The sequence below is a fragment of the Vidua macroura genome, chromosome 9 (assembly GCF_024509145.1).
Source record: "Vidua macroura isolate BioBank_ID:100142 chromosome 9, ASM2450914v1, whole genome shotgun sequence".
Taxonomy (NCBI): domain Eukaryota; kingdom Metazoa; phylum Chordata; class Aves; order Passeriformes; family Viduidae; genus Vidua; species Vidua macroura.
The window spans coordinates 31,510,997-31,528,220 of NC_071579.1; the positions used below are offsets into that span (position 1 = coordinate 31,510,997).

The window sequence follows — 17,224 nt, forward strand, 5'->3', positions numbered from 1 at the left end:
TGGTGTGGGCAGGGAGCAGGGAATGCTGCTGGGATTTGTGGAATATTTGCTCTGGATCTCACCTTTTTTATGTGGAAATATCTCAGTGTTTCAGCAGCTCAGCACCTGCTGTGGTGATGCACTTTTTATTTCATTATTACCCTAATCATCATCAGCATTCCCTAAGAATTCAACTCCAGATCCCATTCCTGGGGAATTGTCTCTCTTTGCAGTGATGCCCTGAAGCCTTAATTGGCTGCTTTTGTCCTAGGGCTCCCAAAAAATGGGAAATCACTTGGAATGTGTGAGAAAAGAGTGGAAAATGAGGGTTTGTGTATCTCGGAGCACTTCTCCAATAAATAAATGCTGTTTCCCACTCTTCCCAAGTTTTGCACAGCTCCATGGGCTTAATGACCTTGGAGGTGTTTTCTGACCTTAATGACTCTGTGACTGTCTGATAATGAGACCCCTCTCACCAGAGTGTGAATTTCCAAGAGCACTGGTGGTGATAAAATAAAAAGCAGAGCAATCAGGCCGTGCCAAGTCCTGGACTTGTGGAGTTCTCATCTCCTGGGATGGTTCTGGCTGGAGAATTGAGTTTTATCCTCGTGGAGGAAATCCTTTGTTTGTAAAATTTAGTTCTGGAGTTGTGGCATAGTTCTGGCTGGAGAACTGAGTGTGGTTTACCCTCGTGGAGGAAATAATTTGTGGAATTCAGTTCTGGAGTTGTGGGATAGTTCTGGTTGAAGAACCGAGTGTGGTTTATCCTTGTGGAGGAAGTAATTAATTTGCAGAATTTAATTCTGGACTTGTGGAATTCTCAACTCCTGGGATAGTTCTGGCTCGAGAATTGAGTTTTACCTTCATGGAGGAAAGAATTTGCTTGCAGAATTTAGTTCTGGACTTGTGAAGTTCTCATTTGGAATAGTTCTGGCTGGAGAATTGTATTTTACCCTCATGGAGGAAATCTTTTGTAGAATTCAGTTCTGGAGTTGTGGCATAGTTCTGGTTGGAGAATTGAGTGTGGTTTACCCTCGTGGAGGAAATAATTTGTAGAATTTAGTTCTGGAGTTGGGGAGTTCTCCTGATATTGTTCTGGCTGGAGAATTGTGTTTTATCCTCGTGGAAGTAATTGTTTGTAGAATTTAGTTCTGGAGTTGTGGGATAGTTCTGGCTGAAGAATTGAGTGTGGTTTACCCTTGTGGAGGAAATAATAGAATTTAGTTCTGGAGTTGTGGAGTTCTCATCTCCGGGGATAGTTCTGGCTGAAGAATTGAGTTTTTTCCATGTGGAGGAAAGAATTTGTAAAATTTAGTTCTGGAGTTGTGGAGTTCTCATCTCCTGGGATAGTTCTGGCTGGAGAATCGAATGTGCTTCACCCTGGTGGAGGAAATCCTTTGTTTCCAGAATTCAGGAATCTCAGAGGCCTCTCTGTTGCAGAACTCCCTGGATTACCTGGAATGTGGGCTCAGCAAATCCTACAGCACTTCCAGCCACGCCCTGGGCATTGACCTGTGGCGGGGCCGCCGGTGCTGCTCGGGCAACCTGCAGCTGCCCCCGCTGGCCCAGCGGCAGACGGAGAGGGCCAGGACACCTGACAGGGACATCAGGACACCTGACAGGGACATCGTATGCAGACCCACCACCCTGCCCCTGCTGCCACCTCCCAGCATCGCCATCACCACCTACCACGACTGGTAAGTCTCATTTCATTCTGCTTTTAGTAATTAATGGATTCGTTTGCTCCTTTTCTGGTTCCAAATTGGCTTTTTCCTTTCTTTTTTATTATAAACTAACATCTGATTATCTCATATATATTAATCTGATTAATCAGTCTCTATCAGTTGTTGTATCGTGGATATAAGTTTATAAAACAAATTGTTTTTATGTTTTTTTTGAAATTCTACTTGGTTAAAAACCTCTCTCGAAACTTGATTCTGGTCTCAACCAGAGGATTTGTGTTCCTAACATTGCACCCACACGAGTTCAGGATGGTGCTAAACTCTCCCACAAAGGCTTGAGGAAGAGGCTCTGACTCTCTGGATGTTTCCCATCCCTGTGTGAGGAAAAAGGCCTGGAAAAACCCCACTGGGATCTAAAGTTAAGCTGGAGATAAATCCCCAAGAGACCATCAGAGAGCTGATTACAAGGGGGTTGCTCCAAGGTGAATTCCAAAATTGGAACTGGGGTGAAGTGCCAAAACAAGGGAATTAATCCAGAGGGAGAGGGGAGTTTTCCTGTGCTGGAATTGGGCTTTATGGCAACATAAGGATGTGTGTCCTGCTTGTCATGGCAATACTGAGGTGACGTTAGCGTGGCCTTAAATTCCGTGCTCTCAACTTCGGGTTTAGAGTCGGTTTTAGGTTCTAGTTTATAAATGCTCCACTCTCAGCTCCATTTGCTGGCTCATGTTCCTAAGCTGGAGTCTGGGTGTTGGTTGAGCTCAGCTCTCTCTGCATTTGTACAACTGGAGAGGATCCCATGAGCTCGAGGTAAGTCCCAAGAAACCATCAGAGAGCTGATTACAAGGGGGTTGCTCCGAGGTGAGATCCAAAGCTGGAACTGCTGTCAAGTGCCAAAACAAGGGAATTAATCCAGAGGGAGAGGAGGAAGGCAAAGCCTTGGGTGTTCCTGTGCTGGAACTGGATTTTATGGCAAAATAAGGATGTGTGTTGTGCTTTTCCTGGGAATATTGAGGTTGTATTAATTGCACCTTAAATTCTGTGCTCGCACTTGGGTTTAGGATTGGCTTTAGATTCTAAACTTTCCTCTCTTGGCTCCGTTTGCTGCTTCATGTTCCCATCATTATTCCAAGTTGGAATCTGTGTTTTTGTCAAGCTCAGCACTTTCCATTTGAACAGCTCTAGAGGACATCCCAGATCCATTTGTTAAAGTCCTTTGGAAAGAGTTTTCCTGCTGAAAATAGGATTTCTAAACTGCCCTGCAATAGCTGAGATAGAGGAATTGCAGGAGCTTTTGTCCAGGTTTTGTGATTAATTGCTGGGATAAATGCAACCAAACGAGTTCCCTAATTTCAGATGGGTTGGGAATTTTGGCAATGAAAGGGTTGGCTCACCTTTGTGAGCATTGTGTGGATGTTCCCTTTTGTGGGCTGGAATTTGCACTCCTGACAGCGGGAGCCTTTCCACAGGTTGGGCTCGGAAGGATGGATTCACTCTGAGCTTGGAATGTGCCTCTGTCCATGGTTTGGGAGGAATTGCCAGGGATTTGTCATGGATTTATCCCTTGGAACACAAGAGGGCATCGCTGCTCCTCTGTTCCGCTCCAGCAGAATCCGTGCGTGTGGATTTTCCTGACAGCCCTGCTCGGGTTGTTGCTGTTTCTGTAGTGCTGAAAATTCCCGGTTTTCCACGGGAACTGGAATTGTTGGTGTGACTGGGATGCATCTATGTCCCAGCTCCTCTTTCTGCATCATCCTCAGCTTCCTGAGCACTTATATTGGCTGATCCTACAAAAACTGAGCTTAAAATTCCCATTTTTTATTTCAGTTCTAATCCTCACCTCCCTATCCACTTACATTGGCTGATCCTACAAGAACTGGGCTGAACATTCCCATTTATTATTGACATTCTAATCCTCATCTCCCTATCCAGTTACACTGGCTGATCCTATAAAAACTGGGTTTAAAAATCCCATTTTTTAATTTCAGTCCTAATCCTCACCTCCCTATCCACTTACATTGGCTGATCCTACAAGAACTGGGCTGAACATTCCCATTTTTTATTGAAGTTTTAGGCATTGAGGGTTCTGGAGCAGGTGAGCACTGAGCTCTGCCCCATTCCAGGCAGTTCTTCCCTACAGAATTCCCAATGACTCAGGGCCTGCCACCCTCTCAGGAGCACAGCCATGGAATCATGGAATGTTAAGGTTGGAGAAGATCATGGATTTGGGATAGAAATCCAACAGAGCTGCAAGTTCAGTGCTTATTAGTGATACAAAACCCAAATTAATTGAAGATTTGAAGGAGAAAAATAGTGGCTAAAACATGGAAGATGTTTCTGGAGACAGCCAAAAAAAATAAGGGAAGCTAATCCCAAAGCAGAAATTCCAAACCAGGTGTGATGTAATAATTTTCTGTGGAAAAGGAAGGAAATATTCCCCCAAAACAGCTTTTATGGATCCTGCAAGGCAGGAGGAATATGGGATAGAGATCTTCAGGTGGCAGTCTGAGTGGAGAAGTCTTCCAAGCTTCTCCTCCACAATTTTTGTCCCTATTTTCATCCAAGTTGTTCAAATGTTTCCCCAGTCTTGCTCCATATTTTCTGACTCCAGCTTTGTGATAGGCAATCCAGGCAGGAGGGAAGAGTGAGGGTGTGAAGAATAAATTTGTAGCTGCACTTGGAGCATCCAGAAGAGTTTTTTCCCAATTTTTTTGCTCCTTAGCATCTCCTGGGTTAGAATTGGCAGCTCATTCCCACCATTTCTCCATGTTTCCCTCAGGTGTGTGGGCGATATTTGGATATTTTGAAGGGTTTGCAGCAAATTTTGATGTTGAAACAAAAATGGGATTTATGGTGAACCCCAAAGCGTGAGGAAATCAAGGATTTAAGAATTCCATGAGGAGTTGATCTGGTTTAATATTAAATATTGGAATGCACTTTTTTAGGGATTAGAGAGGCAGGTAAATATTTAGGATATGGCAATAAATACTTCATTAAAATATCTATTTGCTGCCTTATTATCCCTCATTTATGGCTCTTTTCTTCTGGAATCATTTTATTGTGAAGCCTGAAGATGAGAATCTGTAAGGAAAATATGAAGGGATTGGTCCTATTCCCCACATCCACCTGGAAACCTTCCTGGAACTGGGAAAAATCTACTCAGTCTCTACTCCTGTAGTACTCCCGTTGTTCTCCAGATGGTGGTGGTGGGCAGCAAATTAAAAACAGCGCTAAGAGCTAAATCAGCCCGAAATTCGGGATAATTTTGGGCACTGGGTTACTCCAAACCTTCCTCGGGAATTCTGCCTTCAGCCAGAGCCAGCTCGTCCTGCCTGGGAGGCTGCTGGGAATGAATGGGGATTGATAAAATGGGAATTAAACGGGGATTGATAAAATGGGAATGAATTGAGGATTGATAAAATGGGAATTAAATGGGGATTGATAAAATGGGAATGCATTGGGGGAATTGATAAAATGGGAATTAAATGGGGATTGATAAAATGGGAATTAAATGGGGGTTGATAAAATGGGAATTAAATGGGGATTGATAAAATGGGGATTAAATTGGGGATTGATAAAATGGGAATTAAACGGGGGATTGATAAAATGGGGATTAAATGGGGGTTGATAAAATGGGAATGAATTGGGGATTGATAAAATGGGGATTAAATGGGGATTGATAAAATGGGAATTAAATGGGATTGATAAAATGGGAATTAAATGGGGATTGATAAAATGGGAATTAAATGGGGATTGATAAAATGGGAATGAATTGGGGATTGATAAAATGGGAATTAAATGGGGGTTGATAAAATGGGAATTAAATGGGGATTGATAAAATGGGAATGAATTGGGGATTGATAAAATGGGAATGAATTGGGGATTGATAAAATGGGAATTAAATGGGGGAATTGTTATTGGGGAATTGATAAAATGGGAATGATTTGGGAATTGACAAAATGGGAATTTAACGGGGGATTGATAAAATGGGAATGAATTGGGGATTGATAAAATGGGAATTAAACGGGGGATTGATAAAATGGGAATGAATTGGGGATTGATAAAATGGGAATTAAACGGGGGATTGATAAAATGGGAATGAATTGGGGATTGATAAAATGGGAATTAAATGGGGGTTGATAAAATGGGAATTAAATGGGGGATTGATAAAATGGGAATGAATTTGGGATTGATAAAATGGGAATTAAATGGGGGAATTGATAAAATGGGAATTAAATGGGGAATTGATAAAATGGGAATGAATTGGGGGATTGATAAAATGGGAATTAAATGGGGATTGATAAAATGGGAACGAATTTGGGATTGATAAAATGGGAATTAAATGGGGGAATTGTTATTGGGGAATTGATAAAATGGGAATTAATTGGGGGATTGATAAAATGGGATTTAAATGGGGATTGATAAAATGGGAACGAATTGGGGATTGATAAAATGGGGATTAAATGGGGGATTGATAAAATGGGAATTAATTGAGAGATTGATCTAATGGGAATTAATTGGGGGATTGATAATATGGGGATTAATTGAGGGATAGAAAAGTGGGGATTAATCGGGGGATTGATTGATCAAATGGGAATTAATTGGGGGATTGATACAATGGGAATGAACTGAGGGATAGATAAGTGGGGATTAATTGAGGGGCAGATAAGGGAAGTTAGGATGATAAAGGGGATGAGATTTGCATGGAGAATTAGGGATAACAAAGCTGGAATCAGGCTGGGAAACCAAGCTGATGCTCCTTCCATATCCCATGGATGAAAAGAAGTATTTGGGAAGCTGCAACAGGAACTGCAGGATGAATCCTCAAAATTCAGAAGGAGACAATGTTTTGGAGAAATGTGGTTTTGGTGTTTTTTTAAATTTTCTTTTGTTTTTTTCAATGCTGTTCCCAACCTTGTGACAATACCCTGAGAAATTGGAGTTTTAATTCTTAGAAAATTTCAAATTCCAAGAGATAAGAACTGAAGGAATGTGCTGCAAGCTTGGAATAGGGGAAAAAAAAAAAGATGAGCTGGCTTCTCATGTGGTGTGAAAAACAAAAAACCTGGAGGAAAAATACTTAAAATGAGGGTTTTTATTTTTATACTGATATTTAAATCACAGAATGGACATCACCTGCTTCAAGATATGGATAATTTCCATAAATCCCATCAGTTTCTGTGCTAATGAGCAGGATCAATTATTCTGATTGAACATCTCTCCTGGATTTCAAAAGCCTGCTCTGCATTTCTGGGGGACTTTTCCTTACCTTGGAAAAGGAGCTCAGTGGTGTTCCTCAGAACATCCCATAATCTGCAGGGAAAAGAGGTTTTAATTATTCCTTGCTGTTTCTGGGAATTGTCTGTGGAAACTCAGAATTCCTGGGGTTTTTCTGAAGTTCCCCAACAATATCAGAGATGTCTTGGAGAAATCTTGGAACATCCATGAGGGATTTTCTGCTCTGGGATTTTGTTTTCAGTCCATGGAAATATTTCTGGGTCTGTTCAGGGTTTTTTTCTGGGAATGAACTTGGGATTTGGTGGCATCTCGGAGAGCTGGGATCCCTCAAAACAGTGGGAGAAGCTGGGAATGTTGCTGGGAGATGAGAGCCCCTGAATTACCTGCAGGTGGATCATAAAAATTAGAGCTTAAATCCATTTGGAATCCCCAGAGTGGGAAGCAGGGCCTTGCTTGGTGTGGGAAGAGGAAATTCCTTGGATTTCGGCCTCGTTGCTGCCATTTGAACTCCTCAGAGACCAGAGGAGGAAATGGCCATGGGGAATTCCGGGAACAACTCCCATTAAATCTGCTGTTCCCTCATGCTGGGAGGTGTTCCCACAGGGAATAAATATCCCACATCCCTGCTGGGGCTAGGATGGGGTTATTCCCAAAGTTCTGTAGTGTTCCTTTAGGGAATATCCTTGGTTGGGTTGGGGTTATTCCCAGTGTTCTGAGGTGTTCCCACAGGGAATATCCTTGGTTGGGTGGGGTTATTCCCAGTGTTCTGAGGTGTTCCCACAGGAATATCCTTGGTTGGGATGGGGTCATTCCCAGTGTTCTGATGTGTTCCCACAGGGATATCCTTGGTTGGGTTGGGTTATTCCCAATGTTCTGAGGTGTTCCCACAGGGAATGTCCTTGGTTGGGATGGGGTCATTCCCACGTGGAATTGAGGCTCAGTCAGAGCCATAAGCCCCAGCCACGGCCGTGTGTGGCACTCAGGGCTTTGAGGGGTCACATCTGACATCCCACCCCAAATCCCGCAGATCTTCTATCAAAATAAATCCCAAAAATCCTTTCTGTCCAAAAAAACGTGGGCAGGCCAAATATCCCAAGGTCGCCGCTGCTGTGTCATTCCAGATGCCAAGCTATCCCAAAAAAAAACCCTGGGAAAAAAAGGTGATTTTGCTCTCTCTGACTTAACTCTGCTGTTATTTCTCAGCTAAAAATACCCAGAGAAGTGTTTTGTCTGCCTACATTTGGATTTTGGCTGGTGCCATCAGTTTCTGAAGCTCTTGCAGCTTCAAAAAACTTTATTTTTATGTTTTCTTGGAGGCCTAAATAAAAGAACTATGATTAATATGAGGTGTAGTTACCCAGAGGAATTTTAAGATGGATTAATCATAGGTCAGGAATTAAAATTATGGTTATTTCAAAATCACTTGTTGTCCACAACTTTAATTTTGTTGTTGCCACCTAATCTTTTAATTCCTCACCATTTATTGAATTCATTGAATTTTACTCCAGTTACTCCAAATAACATCCCCTTTTTGTGTGAATTGCAAAGTGATCCCAATAATTTTATTAAGGATGAGCCTGTAAGTTCGGAGCTGCAGGGTTTTGCCTGGAGATAAAAGTGGTTGAAGACAGAAGCACACAGAAAAAAGGTTTTTAATGATTCAATGTTAATTATACACCTCAATCCTGAGTGCAGAAAGACAGCTTGGGATGTGTGTGGAAGGGGAAGAAATGAGTCACTGTTAATCAGCAGAAGACAACGAAGCTTCTGAAATATTTTCTTCAAACTTCACCCTCGCTGGCAGAGAAAATAAATGAAAATTATGGAAATAGGGTCGATGGAAAAGCTGAATCAGACACGAGGTTGACAGGATTTTCTGACTAATGATAACTCATCTCCAGGGAAAGAGCAAACCCCCTTTGTTCTCACCTGCAGAACCTGCTGGGGCTCAGCTGCTCCAGGGCACTCATCCCCGGGAATGTCCTAGGCTGGGCTTTGGGGTGAGCTGAGCTTTATGGACCCTCAAAACCAATCCCTGGGAATGTCCTAGGCTGGGCTTTGGGGTGAGCTGAGCTTTACAGGCCCTCTAAACCAATCCCTGGGAATGTCCTAGGCTGGGCTTTGGGGTGAGCTGAGCTTTATGGGTCCTCCAACCCAATCCCTGGGAATGTCCTAGGCTGGGCTTTGGGGTGAGCTGAGCTTTATGGACCCTCAAAACCAATCCCTGGGAATGTCCTAGGCTGGGCTTTGGGGTGAGCTGAGCTTTATGGACCCTCAAAACCAATCCCTGGGAATGTCCTAGGCTGGGCTTTGGGGTGAGCTGAGCTTTATGGGTCCTCCAACCCAATCCCTGGGAATGTCCTAGGCTGGGCTTTGGGGTGAGCTGAGCTTTACAGGCCCTCTAAACCAATATCTGGGAATGTCCCAGGCTGGGCTTTGGGGTGAGCTGAGCTTTATGGGCCCTCAAAACCAATATCTGGGAATGTCCCAGGCTGGGCTTTGGACTGAGCTGAGCTTTATGGGTCCTCCAACCCAATCCCTGGGAATGTCCTAGGCTGGGCTTTGGGGTGAACTGAGCTTTATGGGCCCTCCAACCCAATCCCTGGGAATGTCCTAGGCTGGGCTTTGGGGTGAGCTGAGCTTTATGGGCCCTCCAACCCAATCCCTGGGAATGTCCTAGGCTGGGCTTTGGGGTGAGCTGAGCTTTATGGGCCCTCGCAACCCAATCCCTGGGAATGTCCTAGGCTGGGCTTTGGGGTGAGCTGAGCTTTATGGGCCCTCCAACCCAATCCCTGGGAATGTCCTAGGCTGGGCTTTGGGGTGAGCTGAGCTTTATGGGTCCTCCAAACCAATCCCTGGGAGTGTCCTAGGCTGGGCTTTGGGGTGAGCTGAGCTTTATGGGTTTTCCCAACCAATCCCTGGGAGTGTCCTAGGCTGGGCTTTGGGGTGAGCTGAGCTTTATGGGTCCTCCCACCCCAAACCCTTCCATGATTCCATCATTCCATTGGTTTTCTTCAGTTTTTGGTTCTTTTTGTTCAGTTTTTGCTTGGTTTTCTTCAGTTTTTGGCTCCTTTCGTTCAGTTTCTGCTCGGTTTTGTTCCAAATTTTAGTGGTTTCGTTTCATTTTGGTTGGTTTTCTTCAGTTTTTGGTTTAGTTCAGTTTTTCATTGGTTTCGTTCGGGATTTGGTTGGTTTTGTTCAATTTTTCGTTGTTTTTATTCAGAATTTGATGGATTTTGCTCAGGTTTTGATTGGTTTTGTTCAGGTTTTGGTTGCTTTTGTTCAGGATTTGGTAGGTTTCATACAGTTTTTGGTTGTTTTATTCAATTTTTGATTGGTTTAGTTCAGTTTTTGGTTGTTTTGTCCATTTTTGGTTGGTTTTGTTCAGTTTTATGATTTTTTTCAATTTTTTTGTTGGTCTTGTTTAGAATTTGATTGGTTTTGTTTAGGTTTTGGTTGGTTTTCTTCAGTTTCTGGTTATTTTAGGTCAGGATTTGGCTGGTTTTGTGTAGTTTTTGTTCAGTTAGTTCCGCTTTTTGTTATTTTCATTCACTTTTTGGTTGGTTTAGTTCAATTTTTGGCTATTCTAGTTCACCTTTTGGTTGGTTTAATTCAATTTTTGCTTCATAGCACCTGGGGACATGGTCAGTGGTGGACTTGGAGGTGGTGCTGGCTGAGGGTTGGACTTGCTGATCCTAAAGGTCTTTTCCAACCTTAGTGATTGTCTGATTCCATGATTTTGTGGTTTCCCAAGCCAAACTCCCCCAAATCCACCTATAAATCCCATTTTTAAACACTTGTGGCCAGGTTGCTGCCTCAGTTTCCCGAATTCCTCTTGGTCCATCTCCACCTGGCCCTGGGGGCTGTGATGCCTTTGGACCTTTCCTGATGTGTTTTCAGTACCTCCAGCTGCAATATTTCCAGATTTGCCTTTTGTGGTGATTCCCTGCTGGAATATTTGGAGCAGAGGCCTGGAGAACCTTGGGAACATCCCTGGAATGAAGCAGAGGATTGGGAATGCAGGATTGTCCCGTGCTGCTGCCTCCCCCCAGCTCCAGAGGCTTTTTACCCAGCACTGGAGACCTTTTATCCCTTAAAAAATCATGGAATTTCTGTTTTGCTTGGCCAGGCCCCAGCCACCTCCTCCCTGACCCTGTTTTTATTGGCAGTGGCACGGAGCTGCTCTCGAGGAGTTTTGGCTGTGGATTTATTCCTTTAATTAATGGACAAAGCTTTCTGGGAATTCTGACAGCCGAGCAAATCCTGCTCTTTCCCAGCTCCAAAACGTGAGGCACTGGCAAAGCTGGAAGTTGTTGAGCAGGGAATGTTGTGAGTTTTGCCTGGAATTCCTTCGGGAAAACTAGCTGTAAAAAAAATCCACTTTGTAACCCTAATTCTGGTTAATCCGAGGGAGCTGATAAGGGGGAGGTGATCTGAGACACAAAGAAATAAAATAACTGGAATGAAACTGGGATTATTTCTGTAAAGCAACTGGAAGTCTGGAAAAGCAGGAGGAAAATACAAAACTTTGGATGAATGGTGGAATTTTCTGTTCCTCAGCCACTGTGGGACCCATATCAGTGAAATTTGTGGGCTGGTGAAGATGATTTCAGTCCTTTTATGGCAAGGAAGAGGAGGGTGCTCCAAAATTCCTTTTTTTGTCCCTTTTTTGGGCAGTTTTCCACAGAAATCCATGGCAGGATGCAAAAATGGCTGGGCAAAGTGGGTGTCTGGATTAGATCCAGAGGATTATCTGGGAGCACCAAGAAATGACAGAGCAATATTTTGGATTTTTTTTTTTTTTTCGTATTTGTTGTTTTATTAAAAAATCCTGGAATTGTTTAGGTTGGAAAAGCTTCTGAGGTCATCAGATCCATCTGTGTCCCCAAGTGCCACATCCACAGAGCTTTTAAATCCTGCCAGGAATGGAAAAACCTTCCCAGGAAGGAATTTTCCCTCTCCATCTCTGTATTAACACAAAGCCTTTTCTCATCAGGATATACGAAATTTTCAGATTTTTTCCATTGGCTTCTCCTTTCTCTGGAGTCACCTGGAGGCCTCTGCCTGTGAGGAATAAATGGATTTTTTTTTTTTTTTTTGGTAATATATTGCAAATACCTTCTGTAATCTATAGCTGTGAAATGAGGAAATAATCACAATTAATACAGATTGCTCTGACATATGGGATTACTCACTCTGGATATATAGAAGGCATTTCAGTGTTCTCTGGGAATAAATCAGGCACAATCCCAAGTTGCTAAGCAAATTCCCTTCTTACATCACGCCCTGGTGGCTTATATAATTTGATAATAAAATCTAAATGAAATAAATTTCTAATGAATTTATAAATATCAGTTTATTCCCAGTTACTAGGAGGGAACAGCAGAAATACCTGTAAGACAAAAGGGCATCGCAGCGTGGTATAAAATTGTATTTTTTTGGCAGATAAATTGTGTTTTGTGGGGGATTTAATATGGGAAAAAACTGTTCCAAATCCAGGTTAGGACAAACGGGAAGGCACCGGGTTTGCTGTTCTTCCCAAAGCCTTCATGCGTGTTCTGAATGCAAATCATTTTCCTGTGCCAGGGAACACCTCGTAAAGCTCAGCTCAGACAGAAGCAGGGCCTGCCTGACGTTGGGGATTAATTCAGGGTGAGCAGATTGAGCACCCAACCACTCCCTTTTCCCAGGGAATAGTTCCTAAAGATGGAATTGATTTTTTTGGGACTGATCTGGGAATTATTCTGGGCCTTCTTGGCCTTGTTGAGATTCTGGGTGTTTTAATACTGGAAAACTTAGGGTTTAATTCAGTTTTTGGTTGGTTTTGTTCAGTTTTTGGTTGGTTTCTCAACCAAAAATTCCCTTCCCAGAAATTCCAGGGCCCCCTAAATCTGTGGGAATGGAGATCCAGAGTGGATAATTTTAAACCACTAGATATAAAACAACCTTATCTCCCAACAGGAATCTAAATAACAGTGGATTGTTATTAATTTTTTTTTTTTTTGCCTCTCAAACGTGGGGAATTTGTCATTTAAACCTGTAATTAGGGATGGATTCCTGCTTGTCTTGCTGCAGGAAACTTTCAGGGAAGGAGAAGGAAAATCCTTAAACATGTAATTTCCAGTTTTCTGTTGTGAAGCCATCTTTTAGCAGCTCAGCCTGTGAGGCAGCAGCTGCAAAGGCAGGTGGTTTTGGGGGATTTTTTTTTTTTTTCCTTAAAAATTGACCAGCTGAACACCATGAAACCTTCTGCTTTTGGGCTGGAAAGATTTTCCTGGGATTTGTTCAGCCTTCTGTTAAAAAGGGATGGTTAAGGCGGGGTTGGAGATTTTTTTATTCTGTAGAATTCCAGACTGGCTTGGCTTGGAAGGGATTTTAAGGATCTTCTGATCTCATGCCATGGGCAGGGACACCTGCCACTGTCCCAGGCTGCTCCAAGCCCTGTCCAGCCTGGCCTTGGGCACTGCCAGGGATCCAGGGACATCCCCTTCATCTCTGGGAAGCATCAGCAGCACCTCTTCACAGATAAGGGGATGATGCTCCCCAGCATTTCTTTGCTGTTCCATTTTTGTTCCTGTTAAACCCTGGCTTTGGTTTGGGTGTTGTGATGTGGCTGATCCAGTGCAGCTCAAATTCCAATGGTGAATTCCTGTTTTCCAGACAGAATCACCAGTTTAACCCCCCAGAGTTGGGTGGGATGGTTAAAATGCCAGTGGGGTGTTTAGGTCAAGCCTAGAAGCAGATTTGCTGCAACTCTGAGGGAGCTAAAGTAAAACTGGGACTAGGATGGAATGGAATTAACTAGGAGTGGTCTGTCCCTGCTGGAATTAGTGGCAGTCACCTGGGATGGGCACAGGGCAGCCCTTGGATGTGATGGAAGGGAAATAAGGGGGGAATGAATTCTATTTTGTATCATTTCCTCTCATGTCAGCCCCTTCCCTGCTCCTCTCCTTTCTTTTCCCTTTTTCTCCGCTCCTGTTGTGTCTCCAGAGCTGCTCCATCCCTGCAGAGGTCCCACAAACAAAGGGGTTTGTACACAAAGGGTTCTTTGTGGGTTCTTTGTGGGTTCTTTGTGGGTTCCCACCCACAAAGGGTTCTGTACCACAAACACATCCTTCCCTGCAGCTCCTTGGATTTCCTGGGAATGTTCTCCAGCTTTTCGCAGAGCTGCTCCCAGCTCCCCTTCCCACATCCCTGCCTCCTTCCCCTCTCTTTGCTCACAGCCACTGCTCTCACTCCAAGCCTCGCCTGTCATTCCCTATCCTGACGTTTCAATCCACTTCCAGTTCCACATTCAAGGATTCTCTTCTCCTGGCTGCTTCCCTCCTCCAGCTCCCCGTTCCTTGATGTTTTCCTTGTCTTGCTCCAGACATTTCTCTCTCTGATCCTTTTTCTTCGTCTCTGCCTGTCTCCACTGCCGGGGTTGCTGTGATTTATTCCTGGTGCTGCCTCATCCTGGCAGCTCCAGCTGCTGCCTCAGGGGCTGAGCTGGGGATCACATCCCTGTCAGTGCTGTGACATTTCCACCACAGATTTATTCCGTGCTCTGCTGCTGGCTCTGTAACCCAGTTATTTTCCAGTACAAATGACAATTCCCATATTCTCTGCTCTCTCATTCCTTCTTTTTTTTTCTCTCCAGTCTCTGTGTTGGTTTCATGCAAGAAAAAGTTATTGTTTTTATAGGGTTTTTTTCCTGCCTTAGCTTGGTTTGCTTTTCCTCAAAATCTCGTTTTCCCACCCTTCCCCAAACCCAGACATTCCTCTTTTCCTTTTATTTCCTACTGGGAATGAGCTTTGGCTGATTTCTCTGCTCTCTCTTCAGGCTCATGTTCATCTCTCCTAGAGCTAATGGAGCTGGTTGGCTCCTGGAATTTCTCTCCTGGAAATCCATCATGGATCCTTTCCCAACCCATTTGGCAGAAATCCACGTTAAGTAGGGACAGTGCTGTGAAATCCCATCATGTCCTGGCCCAGTAATGGGGTTTTTGTCCATCAAATGTGGTCTAATTTTAGTCTAAAAGGGATTTGAAGGGGTTGAATCCTTCCCTTGTGCATCCCCAGCTTTTATAAATGTTTGGAATTGTCCATCTCTTCTGACCTTTCCAATCCTGGGCCTGATTTAAGCCAAGGAAACCTCACACCCTGCTGTGTGTGAGGGACCTTCCAAGTAATTCCAGAAGTAATGAAGGAACAGCCCCTGCTGCTCCAGGAGCACATGGATATTCCATGGATTAAATAAAAACTACTGAGCAGCAATTAAACCACACAGAGGGGATCTGTGATTTTTATTTTATAAAGAAAAATCTTAATTTTCAGATTGTTTGGAAGTTTAATAAAGATTTTATTTTTCCTGTTAAAGGGGGAATTCTGTCAAGCAGGATTTCTGGAAAAGGAGACTTCGTACTTTGTACTGATTAAAAATATGTTTTCCCCTGGGTTTCCTTGCTTGGAAAAAGAAGCCCAAGTAGCACCAGCAAAGCACAGTCCCTTGAAATAATTTCTGTAATTAATTTGCTGTGTGGTTAGTGGAATCTTTTTGGGAAGCCCTTGGGATGGATGGAACAGTGGCTGGAGTACAAGAGGAGAATGAATTCCTGACTGGTTTTATCTCAATGTGCTCTGAGGAAGAATTTTCCAGTTGCTCTGCCCCTGGCTGAAAGCGCTGTGAAAAGTCAGCTAAAAGCTTTTCCTTGGCTACTGGAGCGTGTAGGACACTTCAGAATTCCCTTTTCCCTGGTGTTTTACTCCATCCTGGCTATCAGGACTCGGGAACAGGTAAATAAAATAATGGTGCTGCTGAAGAAGAATGATGTGTTCTTGTTGCTTAGCAATTGCTCTCAGCACACTCAAGATCAGCTTATGACGAGGAGTTGCAGGCTTGGAAATGTTGTTTCTCACCCTATCAGTTATTTTAACCAAATATATTGAAACTTGCAGCACTTCCAGGCTCTTCAGCGAGTTGGGAAGCGGGGATGGAATCTCACCCAAATGCATTTAAACTTCTGAAAGTTTCCTTAATTGTCTTTTTTCTTCCAAGTGGTCTCATTTTCCTGCCAGGCACTTTCCTTCAATCATCTTTTCCGCCTCCTCAACAATTCCTGCATTTCTGCCCCTTCTCTGAGGGAATTGTTATCTTGGGCTGCAGACAGTAGTCTGTGGGGATGGACAGATCAGTGCAGGGTGTTCCTGGGGTCTTCAGGGAATCATGTTCATTTGTAAGCCAGGGTCAATCCAGGTTTGGGATGAACGGATGGAAAACAGCCCTGGGAGAAGGGTTGGAAGTGATGATGGGTGAGACTGGGCTGGATGTGCCCCACTCAGGTGAGGCCCCACCTGCAGAGCTGCCCTGGAGCACAGGGATGTGGAGCTGCTGGAGAGAGCCCAGAGGAGGCCCCGGAGCTGCCCCAGGGCTGGAGCCCCTCTGGAGCCAGGCTGGGAGAGCTGGGGGTGCTCACCTGGAGAGGAGAAGGATCCAGGGAGAGCTGGGGGTGCTCACCTGGAGAGGAGAAGGATCCAGGGAGAGCTGGGGGTGCTCACCTGGAGAGGAGAAGGATCCAGGGAGAGCTGGGGGTGCTCACCTGGAGAGGAGAAGGATCCAGGGAGAGCTGGGGGTGCTCACCTGGAGAGGAGAAGGATCCAGGGAGAGCTGGGGGTGCTCACCTGGAGAGGAGAAGGATCCAGGGAGAGCTGGGGGTGCTCTCCTGGAGAGGAGAAGGATCCAGGCAGAGCTCAGAGCCCCTGGCAGGGCCTGAAGGGGCTCCAGGAGAGCTGCAGAGGGACTGGGGACAAGGCAGGGAGGGACAGGACACAGGGAATGGCTCCCACTGCCAGAGGGCAGGGATGGATGGGACATTGGGAATTGGGAATTGTTCCCTGGGAGGGTGGGGAGGGGCTGGGATGGAATTCCCAGAGCAGCTGTGGCTGCCCCTGGATCCCTGGCAGTGCCCAAGGCCAGGCTGGAGCAGCCTGGGACAGTGGGAGGTGTCCCTGCCATGGCAGGGGTGGCTCTGTGTGGGATTTAAGTTCCCTTCCCACCCAAACCATTCCGTGATTCTGTGACCCCCCAGAAGCTCTGATGCCCTGGGTGCTCTCTATTCCCTGCAAACACAGGGAATTCCTGCCAGGATTTTCAGATCCCAGCTTTCCTGCCAGGTAGCTCCAGTGTCTGCTTCTCGCCTCCTCTTGGCTCGTCCTGGAGCGAAGCAGCGTGTCTGGCCAGAACTCCAAGCTGTAAACCCATGGAGAATTCAGAGATGTTGGCTGCAGGGTTCTGTGTGTGGGGAACACCAGGAGCTGGCAGCGTGAAGGGTGGGAGCTGGAACTCC

At 44.7% G+C, this 17,224-nt stretch overlaps 1 protein-coding gene across 1 annotated transcript in view; it reads left to right on the forward strand.

Moving 5' to 3' along the window:
• The window catches only part of PDE4B (phosphodiesterase 4B), a 180,761-nt gene that overhangs the window by 21,330 nt on the left and 142,207 nt on the right, over positions 1–17,224 (forward strand). Inside the window, exon 3 of the mRNA XM_053985728.1 lies at positions 1,420–1,676. Within this exon, the coding sequence (XP_053841703.1) occupies positions 1,420–1,676 (257 nt within the window). The remainder of the gene's footprint in view (positions 1–1,419; positions 1,677–17,224) is intronic.